Raw genomic sequence first — 27,580 nt, forward strand, 5'->3', positions numbered from 1 at the left:
AAGGTGAAAACATCATGAATGTCATCAGCTGATGGATATATGGATGTGTAGAATGTATAGCCACACAGTGGAATATTATTCAGCCATAAAAAGCAATGCTGGGGCGGGCCGCGGTGGCTCAGCGGGCAAGAGTGCTTGCCTGCCGTGCCGGAGGACCCCGGTTCGATTCCCGGCCCCAGCCCATGTAAAAAACAAACAAACAAACAAAATATAATAAAAACAAGAAAATGTTTAAAGATGTTTCCCTTTCTTCCTCCCTTCCTTCCTTCCATCTTTCCTTCCTTCTCTGTCTTTCCTTCCCTTCCTCCCTCTCTCTAAAAAAATAAAAATAAAAAAAGCAATGCTGTTCTGCTAATATGCTGCCATGTGGGTGAACCTCTGCATCTTACTAAAGGAAGGAGGCTAGACACAAATGGCCACATATTAGACAATTCCATTTTTACGAAATGTCCAGAATAGGACAATCTTTAGGGACAGGACTAGATAAGGGGTTGCCGGGTGCTGAGATTTGGGAGGAATGGAGAGCGACGGCTCATGCATGGGGGATTTCTTTTGGTGGGATGAAACAGTTCTGGAATTAGAGGCGATTGTTGCACAACCTTGTCAATATACAAACAACCATTATGTCATACACTTTAAAAAATAAAAACGACATTCAACAACTGAATTAATGAAATGGCAGTTTGGTAGATGGATTTCTAGGAATCCCTTACCTCCCAGAGTTTTTATTACTTTGTGAGTAACACTCCAAAGAGCTCTCCTGGTATTCTTACTCAGTTTTCCTACGAGAGATGGTGTTTCCAGTTTGGCTGAAAGTAACTGCAACAGTTATACCCCCACCTCCACCCTATCCTGCTTTAGGAAAGGCACTTGTGAGGCCCTGTGGGTGCCAATCATTACAGCGAGCCTTCCTGTTCCTTGTAGCAGAGCCTTCCAAGGGGCTCTGAGGGATTTTCTTACCTGGTAGACATGTCTCTAATGTTCTCTTGGCCTTGAGGGCAGGGAGCCAAGTGTCCAAGAAATACCTTTAGTTGGTAAATACAGGACATTGTGGATCAGAGGTTTGCAGTCTGGGACTAGCTGCCTTAGTGGGACTCTGGGGCCCACGGTCTAATCCTTTTTTATTTCCAGATATATTTTGGGATTCGCTGGGACACAGCAAGAGCACTTCCCAAAAGCCACATGTCCTTCCTCTCTCTCTCTCCATGCTTTCTTCCTCCCCTCCACAAGCACGCTTGTGCACATACACACACAGACACTAGACAGTGATATACACTAAATGTCAATTTTTAAGTTCTAAGAATTGAGGACAAGATCTTCAGTACTAATTGCGGACTGAAAAGAGGATCATCTTTGGCTCAGAGCATGGCACAGTGTTGCTGTGACACACACAGTGTCAGCCCCAGCCTGGCTCTGCTCTTTGGGATGTTAGCAGGATGCTGGTTTGGGGTCTTAGTCCCCGCCTGCTGGACCACCAGGGAACTTGGGGTTCAAATACAGCAAAGGCAGGGTTCTCTTAGCCTCCGAGCCTCTTTGCTCGGCAGCCATAGAGACCCCAGGCACTGTGCTCCCAGGGAAGTTGCCATCTCAGCAGCCAACAGAGGCCACTGGGATCAAGGAGAAGAGATTCAAGGTAGATTTTCTGACCAGCAGCACAACCTGCCTGGGAAGCCTGAGTGGCGAGGTGCAGAAGTACTTTTCTCAGCATCAGAACCAACTGGGAGGGACACTTCCCTTATTCTCTTCCTGTGACAACTCTGCATGATATCTTGGGTCTCCTCTGGTTCAGGGGTCTGTGTTTATAGCAAACAAGTGACGTTTGATTTCAACAGCACCGCTGGCTGTATCGCAAACAAGTGACGTTTGATTTCAACAGCACCGCTGGCTGTATCCTGCCCTCCCCCAATGTCATCTGAGCATCTTCCCGCTGTTTCTTAGTCTTCCCCCAACCAGTGCCTAGAAGAATGAGTATGAGGTTTCCAAAACGCTGCCTCCAGCTCAGGAGCTCAGCCAGACGTTTCTCTCCTCCTTCCCCAGACCCCATGCCTGAGCTCTGGGGACCGTCATTTCCCACAATTTCAAAACCTGTTTACAAAATTAACGCGTGGCTACAGGTGCCAGGAAATTGGAGATGCAGACTTCCATCTGGAGTCATTAATTGTTCAAGTTGTTAAAGTGGAATGCAAGCCGTTACAGACTCTGAGCCTTATTTCTTTAGGTCTTGAAAAGAAATTCCGACACTTAATTTGGTCTCCTCTTGGGGTGAAGTCAGGCAGCGTCAGAGAGCAACGCCAGTGCCTTTTAGGAAGATCGTGGTTTCCAAGTGCTTAACCTTTTTGTATTTAATTGCAATGAAACATCACTTAATGCAAAATGTAAATTCCTTAATTTTGTTCTGCTGTGCTGACTTTCTGTGGCCTCCCTGTGTGAAATTCTAGCAATGAATGGTATGACTGATAATGAGATGTCTACGTTGTTAGCTGCTTTATAAAAGGTGCACTTAATAAACATTTTTTTCTTACATTGCCGTTACCCCCTTCCTCCCTCCCGAGAGTGGTGACCATTCCTGGTGGGTTGCAGACTTGAATTTCCTTGCAGGATTGCAGAGTTATCTGCCTGCTGCTGGCAAAGATGCATCTGGGTTGTGGTGAGGGGAAACTGGGGGTCTGGTCCCATTGTGTGAGGTCACAGCTGAACTTGCTTTTCCAAGCTCTGTCAGAAGATGCTTTAAGACCCGGGGACAAACCTTAGGTATGATCAGCCACACCCGCTGTGTGCTGCAATCTAACTCAGGAGATGGTGGGATTCTGGACCATCAGCTAGAAGGGACCCTAAAAAATACTGCTTTAAAGTGGGATGTGGTGGTTACCTGTGCCAGAGCCACAGACAGATTTGTGTTAAAATGCAGAGTCCTGGGCCCCACAACTGAATCAGACTCCGGAGCTGGGCCCCTGGAATCTGCATTTCAAACAAGGGTCCCCGATGATCCTTTAGTTTGTGAATGAGAGGGATTTTTGCAAACAGAAGCTCTGCCTTCCACCTTCTGGTCCATTCTCACTACACTCCCGAAGTGTTTTTCTGTGTGCTACTTCTCAAGGCAATTCCTGGAAGGATCAGAGTTTCTCAGGCATATTTGCATTTAAAGTATGCGTACCTTCTTTAGTTCTGTGAACTAGCACCTGTCAGAGAAAGAGAGTTTGAAAAATTGGAGTCATAATCAGATCCTGCTATAACAAATACTCAGATGGTAAAAATCTGTATAACTCAAGCTTCCAAGTCTGTAACTCATGACTAATGATTTCAAGATGTGTTGGAAAGGACAAGCGGGTCCTTCAAGGAGAGGCTAAGTGTCATCTGCCTCCATTTCTAGCAGGAGGAGCCTGCACCTGCTGGGTCTACCTGATGATGTAGAAGAGCCCTGGGTAGAGAAAAGCACTCAGCCCTTCCCTGGCCAGCTCTGTGCCTTTTGTCAAGTCTGCTGGCCTCTCTGGGCTGTGATTTTCTCATCTGCAAAGACGAGGGATGAATAACTAAGTGTTTACTTTAACATGTGCCGATATCTGCATCTTGCTTTGAAACACATAAACAGCTGGGATTGGTCTCTGGTTCCAGGGATGGATAGACAGATGGAGATGGGATAAAACGGGAGTAGTAAAATGTTATGCGAGAATGCAGGTGTTCACTACAAATCCTTTCAACTTTTCTCTGTGTTCTGTGATATTACAAAATGTTGGAAAAAATTAAAAACAGATGAAATTTTGGAGCTGAAATATGAAATGGATATTAGAGATCCTTTTATGGATGATAAAATAGAGGTCAGGTCCTGAAGCTAGAAGGAGAGGCCACCTGCATCCTGGCTCCTGGTCTGTGCGTCTTCCACCCCAAGACCTCCTGGGCTGGTAGCCAGGCACTGATGAGATCACGCCTCTGAAAACCTGGAAAGTGCTTTTTGTGAAGCATGTTCTGTGAAACCTTAATTCTGTGAGGCTTTAATGCATGTTGCATGAAAAAAAAATCATCAGCAGAGGATTGGGGGCTACTAGTCCAAACAGGTTTCTTTACTGCGGGACTTATCAGAGCCTTTAGTGTTCTTATTTTAGTTGAAGATTTCAGAAATATATAGTAGCATTTCCTAAAAATATTTGACCACAAGCGTCCCACCCCTACCCCCATACACCTTTTCTGAGGATTAAGATAGCACACTTTGGAAAAAGCAGCTCTAAAGACCATAAGTTTGCTAGAGTTTTTTTTTTTTTTGGAGGGGGCTGGGGGTGGGGTGGGGTGGGACATGTCCATTCTATTGTTTTTTGTTTCTATGGTGAGTCCAGATGTACACAGGATGGATCATTTGCTCTTACAACATGTCTTAGGGCTGAAGATGTACATGTGCACGTGGCCAGGTCATGGGCCTGGGAGGTCCAGAGAGGTTTTGAACCCAAATCCTGTTCCTCAGTGGTACCCAGTGATGCTCGCCAGTCCCTGGTGGCCCAAGGGAAAGTTTCCTCCACTGGTGTGCACTGGCCTGACTCAGAAGCAACGGAAATCGGGGAAACAGTCTCCCAAGGAACATGGTAGGGAAGGCCAAGAGCTTGGCAAACAAGAACTCCAAGAAAAACGGAACTGTCTAGACCTCAGATTTGACCCAGTGAAGGGCCCACCGAGTCTTCCCGGGCATCGAAACATATTTTGGGAGCCGATCAGGACACATACTAACCTTACGGACACAAACACAACCCAGCATTCCCCAAATGCAGCCAAAACCCTTTATTGGAGCCACCTCCCTGAACGCCAGCAGTCACGGGGTGCTCTCCCGGGTGTGCGTGGACGGGGTGGCCCCAGGTGGGAACTGAGTGCTGGTTTTATGCTGTTACAGTACGAGTGAATGCAAAGACTTGCAGTAGCTGCCCTTTTAGCAAAGGATCTTCCCTCACCCTCCCGCGGTGGGTGGCGTCAGGGTGGGGCTGGGGCAGAGCGAAGGACCACGTGCTTCTGCACAGCTGGGCTGTCCTTTCTTTCTGCCTCCCCTAAACTGTGGCCTCCCATCTTGGGGGAAACTTGCGTCACCCCTAAGGAGGAAGGGCATGCCTTCCTGCCCCCCCCAACCCGTCGTCCCTGCTGGCCTCAGGACTCCTTCCTCAGTAGCACCTTGATGCTGCTGCACACCTGGCCCAGGGCAGCAAAGAGGGGGTTGCAGAAGGTGCGGATGCACAGGGAGTAGATGTGGCTGATGCACTGGATCTCAATCAGGTAGCTTTTGATGCAGGGCACCACCGCCCAGATGTGGCAGAAGGAGATGCAGGCGAACAGGAAGCCCCAGAGCAGGGCCAGCGGCACCCCCAGCAGTGTGGACAGCAGGCGGTAGCACCAATACTTGGAGACGGTGAAGGTGGTGTAGCTGACCTTCCAGACACCGTCGAAGCTGTAGGTGCCCACGGGCTCTGCAATCACGTCTTCAAAGTCCACCTGCAGGGGCGGGAAAGGTGCGCAAGTCACGGCACCTGCCACCCCTGTGCTCCAAGGCTGCCCTCAGACTTCTGGGTGCAGGTGTCAGAATTCCCTGGGAGTCTGGTAAGGCCAGTGGCTGGGAGGCTGCCTCAGCGAGTGGGGCAGGGCCCTAATACTCTGCATTTCTAACAAGCTGGGGTGGGGGGGGAGGCTGCCGCTGCTAGGCCGTGAACCACAGTGAGGAGCCGAGCAAGGAGCTCACCTCCCCCTGCCACCAAAACCCTGCCCATTTTATGGATAAATGGGCCCTGAGTAGCTGTGTGACTTGCTTGCAACTCACAGTAAGTTAGGAGCAGAGTTAGAACTACAGCTCTCGGATTCTATTCTTTTATGATCCTAAGGGAGTGGGTTAGTCTTCATGCTGCCAAGACCGAGGAAGTGCCTGTGCACATGAGGGTGCGATGCTGAGGCTCTGCTGTCAACCTAGCCAGGGGACGATGCCCAGTAGTCTGGGCAGGCCAGCACTGGCCTGACTGTTACTGCAAGGACATTTCCCGGCTGGCCGATAAACCGGAAGACTGGGTGATTAAATCATCAGTCAGCTGATTGCAGCTGCGACAATCAACTAAATCTATTCTCTAACGAGATAATCCAATCAGTTTAAGACTTTTAAGGGAGAAGAGAGACTCTTTCACTGCTTCTTCAGCCAGCCAGCCTCTCCTGTGGGGTTCAGGACCAGACCCTTCATCGGAGCTGCCAGCCTCACAGCCTGCCCTGCGGATTTGGGACTCTCCCATTCCCACAGTTGTGTGAGACACTGGTATAAATTTCATATTTATAGCTCTCTCCTGCTGGTTCTGTTTCTAGAGAACCTGGGCTGATACAGACGGTGAACGAGCACGTTTCCTGCACTCCCAGAGCATGTGGCATAGAGTGGGCTGTTACCCTAGAGAGCAGGTGCTCAGTTGAAGTAGGAACAGGGCATACACACGAGAGAAGCGATTAACTCAGGCCGGGGTTCAGGAAGGCTTCCTGGAGGAAGGTAGAGGTAGCAGATGAAGGGTGGGGCCATGGGCTGGAAAGGAGCGTTTGGGGCAGAGGGAACAGCAGCTGCTAGGACCTGGTGGGATAGAAAGTGCATGTTCTTGATGAGCTGGAGATGGTTCTGGGAGGCTGAGTGCAAGCCAGGGATGGCCAGAGGGAGGCTGCAGAGGTGAGGTGGGGCAGCAGTGCCTTTGACTGACACAGTTGGACGTGAGTTTTGTGCCGCTCCTTCCGGGAGTTGCAGTGGGGTTGACAGGAGGAGTGAACATGCAACTAGAGGCAGGGACCAGGTAGGAGATGGCAGTGGCCTGGCTTTGGAGGCGAGAAGTCCCAGATCAAGAGGCTGGCAGGCCTTGCTTTCGCCAAGTCTGCAGCATTCTGGCCGCGGCTCGCCAGCAGTCCGTAACTCCATCTCAGCCTCGGCCACATGGCCACTGTTCCCCCGTCTCCTCCTCCTGGGGTGTTCCCGTTCCCTGTGCTTAGAAGGACTCCGGCCATACTGGATTCAGTTTGGCCTCGCCTGAACCGATAACATATCAGAGATCCCCTCTACAGACGGCTCACATCACAGGCCAGCATCACTAAGCCCTGGCTGTCCCGTCTGCAAAGTGGGTGCCTCCCTGGTGTTTGGGCCCAGAGAAGCCACCTGAGGATTGAAGCGCCTGGAAGGAACTCATGGGCTTAATTACTGATCTGCCAGGTGGGCCCTGCTGTGGGGGCAACTGCCCACTTCTGTACCCTTAGACCTTTCAGAGAAACTTCCTGTCATGCAGCGTTCCTGGGCCTCTTTTTTAAACATTTTTTTTTTACTTTTGAAATTATTTATTTTTTATTGATGTATATTATATACTCACATACTATGTAATCATCCAAAGTGTACAGTCAGTGGTTCACAGTATCATCATATAGCTGTGCGTTTACCCTCATAATTGACTTTTTTTCTTATGAAAAATAACATATATACAAAACAATATATTTCAAAGTGCACTGCAACAGTTGAACAGATTTCAGAGTTTGGTATGGGTTACTATTCCACAATTTTAGATTTTTACTTCTACCTGCTCTAAGAAACTGGAGACTAAAAGAGATATCAATTTAATAATTCATCAATCATATTCATTTGTTAAACCCTACCTTCTCTGTATAACTCCTCTATCACCTTTGATCTTTCTCCCACTCTTTAGCGGTATTTGGGCTATGCCCATTCTAACTTTTTCATGTTGGAAGGAGCTGTTGATAATATGGGAGAGGGGGATGGAACTAGTTGATGCTTGGAGAGGCTGGCCTGGGCCACTTCAGTAACCAGTGGTTGGATAAATGCGTGGACTGACCCGCTCAGGGCTCCAGGACCAGTAAATAGGTGGACGTTATGCAGTGGGGCCAGAGCTCAAGCTTTCACCTTCCAGGCAGCCCCTTTCCTGCTGGTGCGGGAGCAGGGACCCCCTCCTCCAAGGGTCCAATTTTAATTAAAATTACTGTGCCAGTTTGAAAGGATATATGTACCCTAGAAGAAGCCATGTTTTAATCCTAATCCCATTTGGTAAATACAGCCATTTCTTCTAAGCCCTATTCGGTACTGTTTGTTTGAAACTTTAATTAGATCATCTCCCTGGAGATGTGACTGAGTCAAGAATGGTTGTTGAGCTGGATTAGGTAGAGATGTGTCTCTACCCATTCCAGGTGGGTCTTGATTAGTTTACTGGAATCCTATAAAAGAGGAGACATTTTGGAGAATGCGAGAGGTTTCTGAGAGAGCAGAGAATGACATAGCTCTGAGAAGCAGAGTCTACCAGCCAGCGACCTTTAGAGATGAAGAAGGAAAACACTTCCCGGGGAGCTTCATGAAACAGGAAGCCAGGAGAGAAAGCTAGCAGATGATGCTATGTTCGCCATATGCCCTTTCAGCTGAGACAGGAACCCTGACTGTGTTCACCATGCGCCTTCTCACTTGAAAGAGAAACCCTGAACTTCATCAGCCTTCTTGAACCAAGGTATCTTTCCCTGGACGCCTTAGATTGGACATTTCTATAGACTTGTTTTAATTGGGACATTTTCTCAGCCTTAGGACTGTAAACTTACAACTTATTAAATTCCCATTTTAAAAAGCCATTCTGTTTCTGGTTTATTGCATTCCAGCACCTAGCAAACTAGAACAATTAGCTTTCATTATCAAATAACATTGTCACTTGACAGAAAACTAAGAGCAAAAAGAAAAGTAAAGCATTCTCAGTTTGCATTACTCTGATACTAAAACTGCTATTATTTTCCAATATGATGTTTTTTGGGGGGAGGCAGTGAACAGAGTCTTATTTTACGTCATGCCTCAGATGCCTGGGTCCCCCTGTGCTTGGTGTCAAACAGCTAAAGATGCCCATCCAGGGGTGACATGTTAATAGGGAGCTGAGCTTCCAGGCTGCAGGCCACAGGGAGAATTAAGGGGTTAGTACGAGTAAGAATATGGGCCTCAGCAATTTGGATGGATATGATTCCTTCCCAGAGGGCTTCCTGGAGGTGGAGGCTGGCTGGGGATTTGGGGGACTAGAGTTAGGAGGCAGAGGTGGAGAAGTGGTGTGCTGGACATTTGGAAATGGAGCTTTGGAGGGTGGATGGAAAGGTCTGGCATCTTCCACGGTTGGTTCACATCGGGTGAAATTCCAGAGCTGCCCGCTGTTGGGGGAGCTTCCAGATCCCAGAAGCTGGGGAGTATAGGCCCCAGGGAGTATTCCAACTTTGACTTGGGGTCAAAGTTGTGGGTCCACCCGCTGGGATCATCTAGGTTTCAGTCATTCTCCAGGGCCTGGGTCCCGCCGGACTGAGGTGTTCTGGCCTCCACAGCTGGCCCCCAGCCCCACTGTGGCCAGGGCCCCAGTCCCAGTGGCTGCTCCCTTTGTCCTTTCCTTCCCTTCCAGGCAGCAGCCTGCTCCTGTCTTTCTTGGGGCTGTTCCTGAGGAAGGTGCCTTGCTACTCCCAGGTGACCCTGCCAAGCCCCTTCACCTTGCAGGCGGGCAGACAGGTCCAGAGAAGGGAGGTCCCTGGCCTGGACCCTTACTACGGGTTGGTGGCTGTTACGGGTTGTGTCCCCTAAATGACATGTTGAAGTCCTGCTCCCCAGTGCCTCTGAATGCAGCCTTGTTTGGAAACAGGGTCACTGCAAATGGAATTAATCAAAACGAGATCCTCCTGGAGTACAGTGGGACCCTCATCCGACCTGACTGGTGTCATAAGATGGCGAAGAGCAGAGCCGGGCCGGCACAAGAGAAGGACACGCTGCGATGACGGGGGCAAGCAGGCCAGGTCTGCTGGGAGACCACCAGAAGCCAGGATTCTCCCCACATACCTCAGAGGGGGCATGGCCCTGCCCACACCTCGATTTCAGACTTCCAGCCTCCAAACTGTGAGACTTCATTTCTGTGGCTTTAAGCCATTCTGCTTGGGAGACTGTCACAGCAGCCCTAGGAAACCAAGGGGCGGCAGAGGCTTGAGTGAACCTATGGGTCCTGACTCAGCTCCAGGACTCTGGACATTCCCGCCCCACCTCACGGGGTAAGGCCTTGGGAGGGGCGCTGTCAGGGAGGGTGACCGCGTCAGCCTGGGCAGGGCCACGGCCCTTCTCTCCTGCCACCCGGCCGGCAATCTCCCCAGGACTACCACAACCCAGCCTGCTTTGTTCATTTGTTCCAGCATATTCCTTCCTTCAACCCGCTTTTAGCATTTGTGCCTGTCCATTGAGAGACAACATAATGGAAAAGAGCTGCTTAAGTTTGAATCCCAGATTTAGTGGCTGTGGGACTATAAGCAAGTTACTTAACTCTTCTCTGTCTTATTAGCCTCTGACCCAGAGAGCTAAGCCACGTTCTTAAAGGTTGTGGGAGGATTAAATAAGCTATTTTTTTTTGGGGGGGGTGCATGGACTGGGAATTGAACCCTGGCCTCCAGCATGGCAGGCAAGCATTCTACCACTGAACCACCGGTGCACCCCAAATAAGCTTTTAAGACACGAAGACTACTTAGGGCTTTATGGCACAGAGCACCTGATTAATAACTGTCGGGTGCTGGTGGTGGTGGTTAACAGCGCTTTATTCAGATAGGAAGCTTGGGTCCTGCAGGTAGTTCATATACAGTGCAGTATACTATTGAAAGATCATTTAACTTCTTTAAGCGTCATCTCTCTCTATATAAAAAGGGGTCAGTAATACCAACCTTGCTATATCTCAGAATCTCGTGAGGAATACTGAAAATTTTTCTTCCACCCATATATGCATGCACCCACCCGTCCATCCATCCACCCATCCATCCACCCATCCACCCATCCACCCACCCACCCATCCACCCATCCACCTATCCACCCATCCACCCATCCACCCACCCATCCACCCATCCACTCATCCATCCATCTACCCATCTACCCATCCATCCACCCATCCACCCACCCATCCACCCACCCACCCATCCATCCATCCATCCATCCATCCATCCATCCACCCATCCACTCATCCATCCACCCATCCACCCATCCACCCATCCATCCATCCATCCATCCACCCATCCACCCACCCATCCACCCACCCACCCATCCATCCATCCATCCATCCATCCATCCACCCATCCATCCACCCATCCACTCATCCATCCACCCATCCACCCATCCACCCATCCATCCATCCATCCATCCACCCATCCACTCATCCATCCACCCATCCACTCATCCATCCATCCATCCACTCATCCATCCACCCATCCATCCATCCATCCATCCATCCACTCATCCATCCACCCATCCATCCATCCATCCATCCACCCATCCACTCATCCATCCACCCATCCACCCATCCATCCATCCATCCATCCACCCATCCATCCATCCAAACAAATATTTATTGAGTACCCACTTTGTGCTAGGCACTATTTTCACCACTCTTTTTGCCAATGCTTAGCATATTACCTGGCACTCAGTAGGGGTTCAGTGATGGTTATTATTTGCTCACATGCTCTTAGGTTCCTATGAAAAAATATCTTGGAAATCCTGTTTACAGCCCAGATGACAAGTAGATTAATTCTCCAGCTCAAGTAGTCATAAATGTGTGTGTGTGTGTGTGTGTGTTTCAATCTGTGCTGATAAGATGGGTGGAGTTCTCCTGTTCCTCATTTTCTACTTTTGGTAATATTCCCACCCCAAGGATCTCTCTGCTATGTCTTTACCATTTTTTTCCAGAAGCCATGGATATTGACATTTGACTTCTTCCTGGTGGTTGCCTTCTGGTGCTGTACATAGTGTGCCTGGTTTTCCGTTTTCTGTGAATCAGAGCTTCCCATACTATCAGAGGGCTGGGCTGGGATGGCAGGAGGCAGCTGTTGCCCTAACTCGAATTTGAGAGTTGAGAGGGTTTTGGTCCCAGTGTTTGGGGAGATATTTATAAGGTCCAGCTCAGGCAGCTCTGGGAAGTCGTGCCAGCTTATCAGAAGCACACAGTGACTTCATTCCTTAATTAGTTTCCAGAAATGGAGGAGAGATGGCTTTTTCTTGGAGGGTGGTGGTGTGGGCAGAACCCGTTGGCCGAGCCTCAGGGCTCTGCGTGCAGCTGGAGGGAGGGGCCGTGGGCGGGGTGGGGTGAATGGTTGCTGCTCATTTAGTCGGTGTCCCCTTTTCTGGCCTGTTTATTTTTGGAACAGCAAGAGAGCCAGTTGATTAATCGGAACCAGCCAACGTAGCCCCCGTGTCCCCAAGAGGGCAGGGAAGGTGCAGTGCAGCAGTTGCCTGAGGATGCGTGGGAGGCAAGCAGCCACCCCCAGTCAAAAATACCTCCCCCAGATTCCTGCATGACTCAGGCCTTCGGACTGAGGCAGTTAGAGGCCCTGGCCAATTCAGAGAGGTATCTGTGGGTAGGTGAAATAACTCTGGACAGGGGATAGACCTGCTTACAATCTGACTGCTGAGCTGCTGTGATTTGGGGCAATGTACTTTCCCTCTCTGGGCCTCTGTGTTTTCAACTCTACACGGAGAGGATTGGGCCAAGATCCTAGTGAAATAGAGAGTTTTGGATTTCTTAGAGCTGAGAACATGGCTTAGCTCTCTGGGTCTCAGTTTCCCCACCTCCTACTTTACTACTTAAAGTGTGGGGCATAGGCTAGTGCCCATCTTCAGTGATATAAGAACTGAAAGTGAGAATGAGGACTTAGAAATGTTTGTAAAAATTTGACAGGGTTACTTCACATCTTCTTGAATCTAATAATAAAGAAAACTGGAGTTCTTATTGTGTGTGTGTGGTTTTCATTTCATTTTTTTCTAGTAATTACTCTTGATTGTATTTTACGAAAGTATTGGTGTACAGCAGATGGGAATAACAATAATAAAGCTGGTCCTTCATCCCCCAAATTTGAGAAAGCTGGCCCATAAGATAGGATGCTACAATGAGGTGGTAGCTGCAAAGAAAGCTTAAAGGTGGCAGAGCTTTGCTTCTTTAATTATAATTGATAATAATAATAATAATGATGATAATACTAATAATAGAACTCTGTACCCTCTGGGATAATGGGAGTAATAGCCACAACGTAATGGCCCTTGGAACATGTCAGTTTCTGGTCGTGAATCTTGTATCTGTTATTTCACACGGCATGTGAGGGACAAGCAGGAGTTGAGGCCCAGAGTGCCTGACATCAAAGCTGGTGCTTGAATTCCCTCTGCAGGGAATTCAGCAGGAGCTGAGGCCCAGAGCATAGAACAGGCCAGTTTTAAGGGATCAGGAGACAGGGAGGGATTATCTGGAACTTGGGGTCCTGAGCATCCTAGAAAGGGCCCTGGGGTACCATGGCTGTGCTTAACGGGACTTGGGTTCATATCAAGGAGCTGGAAAAAACCCAAGATACTATGAGGGTGGCAAAGTGCTGCCAGAAGAAGCCCCATGAACAACTCAGAATCCTTGGTCCTTGCCCTCTTGCTCTTCTTTTCCCATCCTCCCTCCTGTCCTCTCAGTTTCTGCCATCAAGAAATTTGATGCAGGCTGGAGTGGTTGAGGTTTAGGTTTGCCCGGGCACTGACTTTTGGTGGGTGGTTAGCTTATGTCCAAAGATGACCCCCAATAAGTCATGCATCTCAGTGTGTATGACCCTGTGTGAGTCATCCCATGTTGTGTCTGGGCTTGCCCTGTGACTCTCTTTTGCCACCAGAATGGGCAGGTGTGGTGCTGTGACAATTCTAGAACTAAGCCTTAAGAATACTTCTGCTCTTATGCTTTTGGGGTTCCAAACAACCTTGACAGAAGTCCAACTGCCCTGCCCTATAGACTCATGGAGAGGTCACACAAAGGGAAAGACCCTGAAACCACATGGAGCATCCCAGTTGAGCCTGGCCTTTTAGCCATCCCTGCTGGAGCACCATCTTGGATGTTCCATTTCAGTAGAGCCCATCTGATTGCAGCTCTAGATGCCATCATACTGCAGCTGCTGCAGAGAGGCCCCCAGGGAGACCAGAGAACTGCCTCTCTGAGCCCAGTCAGCCCACAGAATTGTAAGAGATATTAAAATCATTGACTGAAGACAATGAATTTTGGGGTGACTGTTACACAGCAATAGATAACTGAAACAATGTGTCTTGGGAGAAAACAAGTAATATCTCTAGACCCCAGGCTTCTTTTCTCTAGGTCAAAGGGGACTAATTTGCTGTAACACAAACTTGAAAGTGCGGAGCAGATACCCGGATTGCTCACCAGCCCTGCTGAAAAATTTCTGGTGGTGGGGGCCAGGAATCTTCATTTTATCAAGTTCCTCCAGAACAAGGACAGAATTTTGACACTATATTAGTTGACATCCAGTGTCCCCATAACAGGAGAAGGTCATAAATACCTGTGTGAATTAGCCCCCTACTTTTCAGAGGTAATTGACAGAAGGAATTTCCAAAAGGAAGTAACTGCCCATGTGGACTGACTAATGGACTGGATGACCCTCTGCAATTCAGCCTCAACCTGCCCTTCCCGCCTGCTCTCCCACCAATTTCCTTTCAAATGCTTGGTCCTCGTCTGATAGGACGGTTCATTGTTCTCCTGCAGACAGGAACAGCAGAGTTTCATCTATTTTCCCAACCTGGATTACCTGGTAGTGCGTGGGTACCCGGAAAACGACTCATTGATTAGTAATGTCTGCCGTGGCCACGGGCTGGGACGTGGCTATGTGAAGGGGCGTGGCCATGGGCAGGGGGTGTGGCCACACAGGGCCCTCCCTTTTGTCAGCTCTAATATCCTTCTTGTCAGAACACTCCGTGCATTTGCTCATTTGTTTCCTCTTCTTAGAAAGCCTGTTCCCTTTCCACACTGAACGTTTTACTCATTTTTTATGCACCTTGGATGCCACCTCCCCTTGAAACCAGTGCCCGATTTGCTCAGGTGAAAGTAATTTCTTCCCCCCTTCCGTCCCCGGACACTTCCTCTGGCCCTAATGTAGGGCGGTTCACAGCGTCTCCCTGATCCGGTCATCATTCTAGTCTTAGCGTCTCTGGTGGGCTGAATGCTCAAGAGAGCTGCCGGGTGAGGCTCATCTTTATGTAGAAGGATGTTTCAGATGGGCCCGAACTGGGAGCAGAGTTTGTAGGACCGGCAGGCTGAACGTTCCTCTGGCGTTTGTTGGGCTGAGCTGGTGGGCAGAGGCTGGTGGCTGGTGGGAGGAGGAGGGAGGTTGTGGTGGGTGTGGGTTGGTTGGGGCTGGGCTGCCTCCAAGCCCCTGAGGAGATGGGCGGTGAGGCTGGAAGCTGAAGGGCCTGTGTGACACCCCAGGCGCCGGCGCTGGCACTTGGGGGGTCCCAGGCTGCTGAGTGTGAGTTCGGGAGAGAGGGGGCTGTTGATGAGACAGCCCTGAGCCCTCGGGAGGCTCTGTGGTGGGGCAGGGCTCCTGCAGGCATGCATGGGGGTGTGTGTGGGGGGGGCGGTTTACAGAGCTTGACAGCTTGGGTCTGAAGGGAAAGGGGACCTCAGGTGTAGCCCTTGGCAAACTGGAGAGCCCTGGGACTTTTGGCATTCACTTGCATCCCTTCCCCACCGCCACCCTGGCACGGGGGCTTATGCACAGTGGGTGCACCTTGTTCGGCTCCATCTCCTCTGAGACAGCACAGTGTTTGGCACATAGTAGGTGCTCGGTAGTGATTGGAATCAATGTAGATGATCTGACTGACCGTGGGAATGGGGGTTCCTCTTCTGAGCTCTGCAACCCTACCCTCTGTGAGCTCCAGCTCTGCCCTGGGCCTTGCCCCGAGCCTTGGAGACTGCTGTTTAAATCAGTGGCCAGTACAGAGCTCTCCCTCTGCTTTTGGCAATCATTTTCCTAGCCTGGTTCCAGAACAGAACCAGTCCTTCATGGGGAAGTTTTGTTCCTGTAACACCAAAAGGGAGCTCCTCCCCTCAGCTGGGGGCAAAGTCACAGACATGGCGGATCTGTCACCTACTCTTCATTCTTGGCTTTTCTGTGTGAAACTTTGGCAGCTGGTGGCAGAGGGCACTGAGTCTCCCTCTTCTTCACCCCGGCTCTGTCTGCACCACAGGCTGGGTCTCAGAGGGGGAAAGGGATTTGCTCAGTATCACCCAGCAAGATAGCATCTGGGGTGGGACCAGAACTTGAGTCTCCGTAGCCCTGTCGGTGGTCCTCGTCCTGGCTCACATGGGACCTGTAACTACTTGTGAGGCCACCCCTTGCCAGGGGTCAGCATCAGGGGCTTCTGCGCCTTCATCTCAGCCTCTGCCTTATGCTTCTCCGTCCCTCCATCTCTCTCTCTTCTCCTTCCTCCTCCATCTTTTCCTCTCCCCAGTTGGTGAAGGAAACCCAGGTGTTCAGAGGCTGGCCAGCCCCAGACAGACGTCCCTCCTTTCTGTTCATATTCTTTATTCTTTAACTGACCATTACATAAACCTGAAGTCTACTTGAACCTGTTGGTGATATTTTTTCAACTTGTTTTATGACCCTTGTTTAAAGTTCTAAATGTCTTCATTTCTCATGCATTAAAAAAAGAGGGAAAGAAAGAAAACACCAAATAACTCCCCAAACCAGGGTCTGTCCCATAAATACCCAATAACAGTACCCCCTCACTAAAATTACCAGCAGGTAGTTTGTTTACCTTTTGGGTGATATTCTCCTGAGGCTCAGGGTCTCTTGGAGAGGAGGGCTCTCAGGGGCGAGGGCAGGCTGTCTCTGCCCCCCTCTGGATCTAAGTCTGGGGCTGGAGCTGCTCACTCCTGGCTCAGTGGGACACAAGAGCCCCCTCTGCTCCGGTCACCTGTTGTGGGCCTCTCTGAGAAGCCACATCCTCTCGTGGGTTCCACTTCTCCATCCCTCAGTAGCACACCAGAGACTACCCAGAGGATAATCTGTGTATAAAAGCTGGGCGCAGCCTTAGTTCTCACATCTTCCACCTACAGTCTCCTGGAGGTTCCTGTTCAGCTAAGTGGGTCACGCCGTGGCCATGTGCCAGGAGCGATGCTAGACACGTTCAAAGCCCTTATCTCATTTCATCCTCACACATTTCAATTGCACAGCGCCCCTCTGAGACCCATTTACCCCATAGGGGTGGTGGTCTCATTTTACAGGGGAAAACAGAGGCTCAGAAAACGTAGGCGACTCGTCCAGTGTCATGGTTTTTTGGTAGAAGAGCCCAGAATTGATCAGGTCTGTTAAAGTCAAGTCTAGTACTCTTCCCTCTAGACTGCATTGCAGAAACATGACTAATACTATTTCACATTTATATAGCTTGTAATATGCATTCCCTAATTTTCTTGGGATAGCACTTTTCATACCGTGCTGTAATTACCTTGCTTTCACTACTGCCATGATGGAGACATGCCCCATGGGAAGTGGAGAAGTGGAGAAGGGAATGGCTGAGTGCCTGGAGGAACTGGGGAAGGCTTCCAGGAGGAGGTGACATTTGAGTGGGCCTTGATGGCTGAGCAGGCATTCAGCACTGGGAGGAGAGGAGGTGAGCATTCCTGGTGAGGCACCGGCCCTCTTTTCTGATGGATATAGCTGACTCTTGGACTGGGGGCTGCAAGGGTGACAGAAGCAGCAGGTTGGGGCCCAATTGTGTTGGGTCCGGAAAGCCCCGGGGAGGCATTTAGACTCTACCCAGCGAGGGAAGTGCCCCACGGAGGATGGCACAAGCTCCAGAATCACACTGTCTCGTGTACAGGCTGGGAGCTGTGAACATCTCACTGTGGCTGGTGTGCCTGAGGATTTTTAAATTGTATTGCTTTTAATTAGAGTGGAAAACAACCCTGGATTCTCACTTCTGTTATGGAGAACTGTTAAATGCATTTGGGACAATTCGGGCATGAGAATCTGTTTTTCAGCTGTAAATTTTATGAAATCTGAATATAGAGCAAGCATTTCTGATGAAAGCTTAGAGTCTGAATTGAGATGTCCTGTAAGTATAAAATGCACACTCTGCCTTTTGAAGAAGAAAGAATGTACAACCATTCATTGATGATTGTTTTTATATTGATGACATGTTAAAATGATACCATTTGGGGTCTATTGGGTTAAGTTAAAAAATACCATTAAAATTAATTTTGCCTGTTTCTTTCTTTTTTTTTATGTGACTACTGGAAGATTTTAAATTACATGTACGGATCACATTATATTTCTAATGGATAGCGGCTGGTCTGCAAGTCTGACACACGTGTTAGGAATGGGTTGCCCCAGGCCCCTGCACTTTTAACAGAGCCCTCCAGGGGTTCGGGTGTTGGTTCCAGGGACCCCAGGGAAGGCGTTCTGCTTTAGCAAGATGCCTCGGACTCTCCGACAGAGGTTGGCTTGAAGGTGTGGGCCTGCAATCAGCCAGGGGGCTGGTGTCCCCATGGAGGGGAGCGGCTGGATTTCAGGGGAGTCTCCTCTGAGGCTGGACACCTCTCATCTGAATCTCCCCCTCATGGCTCTGGCTGTCCTCTGCAGAGGCCCCTGCCTGCTCCTGGCTAGGGGACCTGGCGGGAGCCTGGGCAGGGTCCCCACACCGTGGTGGATGCTGGGGCAGCGCCCTGGGCTGTGGCTGGCCCTGTCTGGGTCCACAGGCCCCACTGGAAGCCGCCCTCTGGGGATTAACCCAGCGCCTACGGTGCAGACCGCAGAAATGCCCCCTGGAGTGGGAACTAGCCCAACTTGGCCACCGGTTCCTATTCCTTCCGAGATGAGGGCCAGGAGAGAGCTTCACAGGAGCAGGGGAGGCAGCTGTCTTTGTGACTTGCCTTCCCTGCCCCCAGCAACACCTGGGTTGTGCATACTCGGGCCTTAAAAGAAATTTTTTTTTTAACTCCAGTTTATGCTAAGGGTGCTCTGGGGGTTGCACAAGCTTTATTTTGGTGGGTAGGGAAGGGAGAAGACAGAGCCATGTGGTCTCTTTTCTAGGGAAGCTGCTTGCGCCGGGCGCTGAATTCCCCGCCCCCACCGCTGCCGGGCACCCAAGTGTTCCGCAAAGCCGCCACCTGGCCAGCCGGCCCGCGGGGCCGGGGGCGCTGCCCGAGCCTACCTTGACGATGTCCTCATTAATGTTCTTGGGGTCGCGGTTCACCAGGTCGATCTCCTTGCAGTGAATGTCCTTGATGATCTGAGCTTCGAGGTCCCTGTGCTCTTCGGCCATCATTGCCGAGCTGGCTGGACCCTCGGGGGGAGCCTTGTGGCGGGCCGGGGCAGAGAGGCCAGCTCAGTGTCCCCAGACTTGAGGCCCTGCCGGCTAAATAGGCCCCACCCAGCGTGCCGGCTGACAGCTGTCCCGCATAACTCCAGCCTGCCTCTCACTAAAGCCTCCCATGGCAGGCCTCCAAGCTAAAATTAAGACTGGCGCTCTGCTGCAAGGCCCAGATCTCCTTAAAGGGGGCTGCCGCCTGGCGCTGGGCCTAGTGCGAGAGCCAAGCGCCTGGCATGCCCCGTGCATCCCCGGGGCCGGCCCTGCCTTTGGAGAGGGGGCCCTGGGGCGTGCCCCACCACCGTCCGCCTTTGGACTCCTGCGAGAAGAGGCTGCCCCGGAGGGGAGGCGGGTTGGGTCCCAGACTCTTGCTGCCCGGATGACCTCGGGTGTACATCAGTCACCTCTCTGGGTTCCCGCCCTGGCCATATAAAATGGGGACATAGTAATGGCAATCAAGACTCTGCCTGCCTTTGTGGATAGGCAGAAATGAGTTCATGTGTGTGGAGGGGCTGTGGGAACTGGAAAATGCCCCCCAGTAGGAACTCTTTGGGGATTCTGTTAGTGCCTGGCCCTGCTGTTTGATAGCCTGGTATGTTTCTGAGGTGTTTTTTTTTGGTTTTGTTTTGTTTTTTACCATTTTTGGGGTTTTCTCTGGAAGGGGGAGTTGATGGATGGTTGTGCAGGTAGGCCAGAGGATGAGGCAGGGAAAGGGAACCTCTGACAGGCTGGCCACCTTCTCTGCCCCTCTTGATGTATGAGCCTGCTGAGGGGTACGCTGGCGTGGAGGGGATGTGAAGTCCGTGGGGACTCTGTCCTTCACCCTGCCCCTGCAGACGGCTGTCAGAGTATCCACGGACCCCAGAAACTCCACATGTGCCAATATGGTGCACCTTTCTTTGATGCTCCAAATCAGAGATATTTTACAAAGGGCTTGCCTCAGAAGCCCATAGGAGGTAACAGCTTACTCTGAGGGTATCAGGGAAGGCTTCCCAGAGGAAGCGACTTTAGAGTTAGGGTGCTAAGAAAAAGCACGTGGACATAGATAATTTCAGGCCAAAGGATTATAGGTTCCAGAAGAGAGGTATGACCTGGAAGGCTGAGCAGTATGGAGTGGCTGGAACACACAGTGTCTGGGGGGCAAGGCAGGAGACATGGCTTGTGCCTGGGGTTGAGGGACCCTGAATGCCATGCTAAAGAGTGTAGGTTTTATCTAGAGACTCTGGGGAGCCATGGAAAGCTTCAAAGCAGCAAAGAGGGGGTCATTGTCAGATTTGTGTGTGAAGGAGATGGGTAGTACCCCTGTGGAGGGTGATTTGGAGTTGAGTGAGATGGGAGGTACGATGGCTCATCAGAAAGCTGGGGAAGATGAGGGCTTTATAAGTACACTTTGGCTGCTAATAAGGATGGAGAATACTAGTGGCTTGAAGGAGGTAGGGACTTTTTACTCTCTCACATAGAACACAAAGCCCAGAGGTTGGCAGTTCTGAGTCGTATGGTGGCTCCATGATGGCAGAGCCACTTCATAGTCATGAGATGGCTGCTGCTCCTCCAGCCATCATACATGAGTCTAGACAAGAAGAAAGAAGGAGAGGCAAGGGCAAGAAAAGGCTTCTGCCAACTGAGTCAGCTCCATTGGAAATGTTTCCCAGAAGTCCCACCCAATAACTTTTGTTTCTATCTTGTTGGCCACTCCTCTTGGGAAAGGAAGCTTGGAAATGTAAATTGTTGGCTGTGCACATTATCCCAGCATCGCTAAGGATAAAGGAGAAATGGTAGGCAACTAGAAAACTCTGTCAGTTAGTCTTTTAGGAATTCACTGGATTTATTTCCATTCCCCTGCCTGTATAGTCCCCTGCTTACCCTGGATCCCAGGGATATGCACTGCCTTCTGCAAAGATACTGGGAAAAAAAAATGTCAGTGTTGGAATTCATGTGGAAGATGGCAGGGCTCTGAGTTTGTGTTTGTGCTCTGCCCACTGCAGGGGTCAAATACGCCTGATGAAAAGGTAGGACCACTAAGTGAAGCATTGTCACAAGAGATGGAGAAGAAACTCAACCTAAAGGGGAAGTGATAAGAACAATAATAACTATGATTCTGGAAGATTGTATTTTGCACAGAAGGCCATACCTAAGCTCCTACAAGGAGACTGATGCTTTTTCTACCAAGAAATGGGGTCTAGGCTTCTTCCCCTTAAATCTGGGCAGGGATTTGGATAACTCTGACTCAAACAGTACAGCAGGCTCATGCTTTGTGACTTCTGAGGCTAAGCCATAAAGAGGAGACAGCTTCCTGGGTCTCTCCTTCTCTCAGGGGGCTAGCCTTGGAACTCAGCCTCGTGTGGGGAGGGAGCCCAGGCTAGCACATGCAGAAAAGCCATAGGAACGGGGACCCCGCAGCCATCGGCCAGCACCAACCCCTAGGCCTGTGGATGAATGAGGCTTCAGATGATTCCAGGTCCCAGGCTTGAAGTCATCCCTAGGCTTTGGGTCTCTCTGCTTAAGCCCCAGGCTTCAGAGCAGAGACAAGCTGTTCTCTTAGTGCCCTGTCTGAATCTTTAATCCACAATGTTCATGAGCGTAATAATTGTTTTTATGCCACTAAATTTGCGGTCATAGTAACAGGAACAATGAATGATAATAACAATAGCAAATACCCATGGGCTAAGAGTTCACTAAATGCCTGGCCCTGTCCTGAGGCACCCTTGGCATGTGTAAAGTGGCTCATTCGCTGTGTGAAAGGGTAGCTGCTTCTAGCTGGTGATCAGTACTGACGGCTAAGGGTGGAGGACACCTAATACATATTTTGGATTTCAGAGGAAGGCGTACAAGCCGTGGACCACAATAGCCTGGAGTGCTTCCTGGAGGTGGTGGCCGCTTGGTTGGGTTGTAAGGATGGTTGGAATCAGAGAGGCAGGGTGGAAAGGGCCAGATGCTTGAGGCAAAGAAAGAGCTGCCTCTCATTTTATGATGACAATCTTGTTTGCAAAGACCTGGTGGAAAGAACAATTTGACCCAGGAATTGTCAGCCTTAAAGTCTTTTCTGGGCCCTTTGGCTAACCAGCTCTGTGACCGAGTCAGCTACGTGCCTCTCTCTGTCTCGGTTTTCTCACCTGTCATATGCAGGTGGTAAAGTTCCTCACGCAGTGACTGTGTCTCACACGCAGCCAGAAAGCAGAAGGGCACCAGAGAATCTGTGACCCCATGGAGAAAATGTTGCCAAGATCGTACTGAAAGTTCAGCCCTGAGGTGATGCTTCTGACGTGTGAAGGCCCATTTGTGGCTGGAGTTTCATGTTCTTAAAAAGAACCTCTTTTTTGATAATTCTGGGTTCTTATTTTAAAGGCATTTTTTTGTTGTCACTGTTTGGTTTGCTGGTAGAGAGACAGGGAGAGAGAAAAATCTTTGAAAATGAGATGTGCAGGAAAACATAAATTTGTGGAGTGTGAAAAGGGGAGGTAATGGGAGAGGGAAACATTACACAGGCTGACTCGCTGAGCAAGTTGCAATGCCACGGGCTGAAGACTCAATTATCTGCCAAATCGAGGACTGCCATTAGCCAGTAAGATTTATCACTTAAGCAAAAGTCTCCAAGACAGATCAGACCAGAATGTTTGTAGCACAAAAAGGAAAATTTTTTTTTTTTTTTTTTTTTTTTGCTTTTTCTTGGAGTTTTAGGTCTTGGGAGAAGGCCTTCTATTTTCTGTCCAGTACTCGGCTCTCATGGTCTACATTTAGAAGACAGATTATAGCATGCCAGAGCTGGAAAAAACCCAGCTCCCCCTTTTCACAGAAGATGAAACTGAGGGACCAAGAAGTTTTGGTTGGTGGAAGGGAGGGCTTGGGATTTGGAGACAGATGAACCAAGAGAGCTAGCCATGTGCTCATGAGCAAGACACTCCAATCTAAGCTTCATCCATATAGGGAGGATAAGGATACATCTCTTCAAGCCATGAGAGATTATGGAGAGTTTTCCAAAAAGGACAATGTAATCTCAGTATACACTAATGGAGCTATACCACCCAGAACAATGGAGGTGACTGCTCAACCCATGTCTGCGCTGGTCAGACAATGCTTGGAGCTGAGTTTGGGCTCTGCACTTTAAGAGGAGTTTTGGGAAATGAGATCATATGTAAGGAGCCAACCTGCTCTGGAGTGCTGATACTGGGTCATCAGAGCTGCCTCTGGCTGGGGTGGCATTCCAGCCATGTCTGGCCAATCTCTGTTCCACGTTTGGACCAGCACAGGTTTGGTTTCCTACCTTCTTCTCCAACCTGGGTTTGAATATCTCTACCTTGAGTCTGAGACACTTCACTGGGATTCTTTGATTCCTTACCTCCTTTTTCCATCAGTGAATGAGAATGAGTATAAGAATCCCAAGCAGCCATGTTCCCCTCCGAGGGCAGATGCCAAAACAGGGGAGACTGGTCCCTGTTGTTGTTCAGGTGGAATTCTCTTCGCCTCCCCGACAAGAGAAAGGACATGGACTCTTTTCCAGCCTCAGGGAACAGTGATGAAAATGCCCCATTCAGAAACCACACTGAGCGGGCGTGGGGAGGGGGGCTGTGTGTGGTTGTGGGTGGGAAACATTTGCTGCTGTCTCTGGGATCAAGAGCAGGCCTTGACCTTTGAGAAAAGCAGGAGATTTGGCGGGCAGCCCACCCTCATTAATTCACAGAGACCCAGAGTTCGGAAGGACTCAGGAAGCTTGGATTTTTGCATCTTTCTTTGAGCTACACAGCAGCCAATCCAGATCCCTACTGAAGTTCTAGAGATGGACCGTGGATGCTGCAGTCCGAAATGCCGTTGCACTGAATTCAGAAGGGGGAGGACAAGGCAGAGAAGTCACCGCTCCTCTCCCTCTCTATCCACTTGGTTTCCCGTAGGTGCTCGTTTTCTGCTTCAAGGTGAATTGGCTCCAATTTAAATCAGCCTGGGCTGTGGCTGTGAGCTGCTCAAGGTCCTGGCAATTCAGGGCAGGTGCCCACTTTGGAAACAATGCCTTGTGCTTTAGATGGGCTGAGCTCCACTCTTCTGTGTTGAGGGAACCTTTCCTGGGGACCATTTATTCACACAGCACATGTCAGGTTAAGCGCAGATGTTTTTGTTGGGCTCAGCAGATGGGAAACAAAGATGGAAAATGCATGATTTCAACAAACATCAGCTGAGTGTGTGGCGCACAGCAGGTGCGGAGGTCAGCAGGAGACAATGACCGAGGTGGACCCTGTTCTGCAGGAGAGATCTCCAGTTCTGCAGGAGAGACAGACAAGGAAAAGCAATGGCGGATGGAGTGCCAGGCAAGGTGGTGGCAGATAGGAAGGCAGACAGCAAATACTGGAAGAAAGCCAGAGCAGTGACTGCCGATCTGGTTCCTTCCTGTCTGGGCAGATGTCACTGTCCTGGAGGCGGGGAGAGATGCTGTCCAGCACCTTTGGGTCCCTGCAGAGTGTGATGAGGTTACAACGAGAGGGTGGGTGGACACTGGTCCCGAGCAGTAAGCTTTTGCTTCTTGGGCCAGTTGCAATAAGCTAAGAGAGAACAGGAAGAGGGACTCAAAGGATTGCTTGTTTATCCAAGCAAGGAATTACTGTCCCCCTCTTTTTTTTTAGTGGCAGAAGGGTTTGTAAAGGAGGAAACATTTTAGGAGTAATAGTGGAAGGATCCAAATTTCTAACTGGATGGGTGAGTTTCTTATAGCTGCAGTAATAGATTGCCACAAATGTTGTGGCTTAAAAACAGTGCACACGGGGCGGGCCGCGGTGGCTCAGCGGGCAAAGTGCTTGCCTGCTATGCCGGAGGACCTCGGTTCGATTCCCGGCCCCAGCCCATGTAACAAAAAACGGAAAAACAAAATACAATAAAAAACAAGAAAATGTTTAAAAATGTTTCCCTTTCTTCCTTCCTTCCTTCCTTCTATCCTTCCTTCCTTCTCTCTGTCTTTCCTTAAAAAAAAAAAAAAAAAAAAAACAGTGCACACTTACTCTGTTATAGTTCTGCATGTTTGAAGTCCTCACATCAAGGTGTCAATAAGGCTGCATTCCTTTTTTTTTTAACATGGGCAGGCACCGGGAATAGAACCCTGGTCTCCGGTATGGCAGGCGAGAACTCTGCCACTGAGCCACCATGGCCCGCCCTGCATTCCTTTTGGAGGCTCTAGCAGAGAACACATTTCCTTCTAGAGGCCTTCTGTATTCCATCTCTTCAACCTCTGTTCCAAATCGGGCTGTGACCCAGGCTCTCACCTCCTCTCTGCCTTACCAGTGCCCCCTCCCATCTCACAATTCTTATCTCCGGGGGTCCCTTTGCTTCATGGCGGTTCATTGTAGGTTTTCTCTTTGCTTGTGAGCACCTAGGTTTCTTTCCTGCAGCATCTGTTCCGTGGGAATTTCAGGACCCTATCTGTCAGGTCAGTCTTTCCAGGCAGTAAAAACACTGCTGCTCCCCCACCCCCCAAACAGAACATATTGGTCAGCCAAAATGCATCTGACCTTTAGACTCTCTTTCCCTCCCTCTCTTTTTATATGACTGTGATTTGCCGATGAATAGTATTAGGTACTATGAGGGCCAGGTTGACTGTTTGCAAAGAGAAGGTTGAAGGTGGTTTGGTTGCTCAATTCATATGTCAGCTTGGCCAGGTTATGGTGTCCAGTTGTTCGGTCGAATAAGCAGTAGCATGATTGTTACTGTGGGGTTATTTCATGGTTTTAAATAATTAGTCAACTAATCACATCTATGGCTGATTACATCAACAATCAACAAAGGAGATTGCCTTCAGTCATGACAGAAGTCTCATCCAATCACTTGAAGGCCCTAAATGAACTGATGATTTTAGCAGTCAAAAGAAGAATTTCCATTTCTACTTCAGCAAGCCAGCTTCTCCTGGGGAATTCACTGAAACCTTCCCTCATCAGAGTTCCCAACTTGCAGTCTACCCTATAGAATTCGGACTTGCCAATTCTCATGGTTGTATGAACTAATTCCTTTAGTAAATCTCAGTATTTATACTTGCACTCCTGTCTCCTGTCAGTTCTGGAAAACCCTGACTAATGCAGGTTGTCACCTGCCCCTTCAAATCTTTGAAGGGTCACCCTGAGGCTGATGGATTGGATATGTCCTTGAAGCCCAGCGGGAAGTCTCAGAGCACTAGAGGTCATTCCAGAGAAGCAGATTTGGGGCTCCACATAAGGAGGAATTTCCAACAGTGGGAGCCCCCTGGGAATAGCCTACAACTATAGGGAAACTTACCTGGAGAAGACAGAATCCTGTAGACCTTCAGAGCTTGGGCTTCTGAGGCAGTTTTTCTGCGGGAATCTACCAGTCATGAGTTGTATGACCTTGCGCTTCAGTTTTCTCATCTGTAAAATAAGAATGATCACATTGGATGACATGAGGTTGGTGCCAGGGTCACAAACCTAAACTCCCACAGGGGACAGGCAGGGAAGGGAAGGGAATGAGGCAGTCCGGGTGGAAGAAATGCACGGCCATGGCAGTCATTGATCTTTTGATAGGCATGGGGACAAGATACACGCCCCTTTTGATAGACATTGGGTCAAGAAACACACTCCTTATAAGAAAACCAACAGAGCAGACATAATACTAAAAGCAAGGGATGCTCAGCCTCAGCGTTGGAGAAAACAGGAGTGGTGGGACTTGTGGAAAACTGGAGAGCATGTGTCCCCATGACCCCAAGAGGAGCAGGGTGTCCAAGCTTGACCTGGGCCTGCCAGCAGAGAGGCTGAGCGGACATTGTCAGGGGCTGTCATCCCCATTGACTTTGCAGACGCCCAATGGCCAGGCCTTGGACCGGACCCATTGCATCACAATCTCCAGGTTAGAACCTGAGCTTCGGTGTCTGCTTTCTGAGCTCTTCCCTCCCAGTGACTCCCAGGTTTAGGAGCAGTGCTTGCTGGCAGTTAGGAGGGGGAGAGCAGGGCCAGGGGAGAGGGACCAGGAAGATGGCTCATCGGTGGTAGGTTCTCGGGAGTGCAGTGTCGTCAGCTGTGTGGTGTGACTGCTCCCCATTCCCCTCACGAATCTGCAGCAAAGCCTCACAAGTCACAGTGTGCCTGATGTTGTTAGAATTGGGGGGAAGGAACTGAGTTTTGCATGAAAATGATGTGGCGCTGAACAGAGTTTCTGTGTGGGGTGATGGAAGACTTTTGGTAATGGTTGGTGGTGATGGTACACAACATTATAAATGTGATTAACACCATTGATTTTTTTTTAGACAACAAAAAGTTTTATTTTAGTGAAGTATACAAACTTGGTTTTAAACCCAATACCAGTTGAGTTCATCCCATGTTTCAAAAGATACAGGTCTTATTACTGTTTTAACCTTAATACTATTCCTTATTGCTGTCTTTGTTTTCTGTCTTTCACTCAATGATATATTTTTCTGACTGTTTTTCTTCCTCTCAACTGGTAAATTTCAAAAGCACGCAAAGT

At 49.6% G+C, this 27,580-nt stretch overlaps 1 protein-coding gene and 1 long non-coding RNA gene across 3 annotated transcripts; both read right to left on the reverse strand.

The window, feature by feature from the left end:
* Positions 1-4,732: 4,732 nt before the first annotated feature.
* CAV3 (caveolin 3) lies at positions 4,733-19,187 on the reverse strand. Of its 2 annotated transcripts, XM_077115102.1 has the most exons (3): positions 18,980-19,160; positions 9,827-9,941; positions 4,733-5,463 (listed from the first exon to the last, which is right to left on the reverse strand). In XM_077115102.1, the coding sequence occupies exons 1-3, from the start codon at positions 18,994-18,996 to the stop codon at positions 5,122-5,124; spliced, it is 474 nt and encodes a 157-aa protein (XP_076971217.1). In that variant the 5' UTR covers positions 18,997-19,160; the 3' UTR covers positions 4,733-5,121. The 2 variants fall into 2 exon arrangements, with proteins under 2 accessions (XP_076971217.1, XP_076971218.1); XM_077115103.1 differs by lacking the exon at positions 9,827-9,941 and having other exon boundaries at positions 18,980-19,187.
* A 4,732-nt stretch (positions 19,188-23,919) lies between these two features.
* Positions 23,920-26,939, reverse strand: LOC143646067 (uncharacterized). The gene is made up of 3 exons (XR_013157249.1): positions 26,850-26,939; positions 26,381-26,490; positions 23,920-24,385 (listed from the first exon to the last, which is right to left on the reverse strand). It is a non-coding gene; the product is annotated as an uncharacterized LOC143646067 (long non-coding RNA).
* Between the last annotated feature and the right edge of the window lie 641 nt (positions 26,940-27,580).

The sequence above is a fragment of the Tamandua tetradactyla genome, chromosome 9 (assembly GCF_023851605.1).
Source record: "Tamandua tetradactyla isolate mTamTet1 chromosome 9, mTamTet1.pri, whole genome shotgun sequence".
NCBI lineage: Eukaryota > Metazoa > Chordata > Mammalia > Pilosa > Myrmecophagidae > Tamandua > Tamandua tetradactyla.

Coding starts and splice junctions, on each gene's coding strand:
- CAV3 (XM_077115102.1), bottom strand. Junction 5,464..9,826: donor AGGGCCATGCCCCCTCTGAG/GTATGTGGGGAG, acceptor CCGCCCCTGCAG/GTGGACTTTGAAGACGTGAT.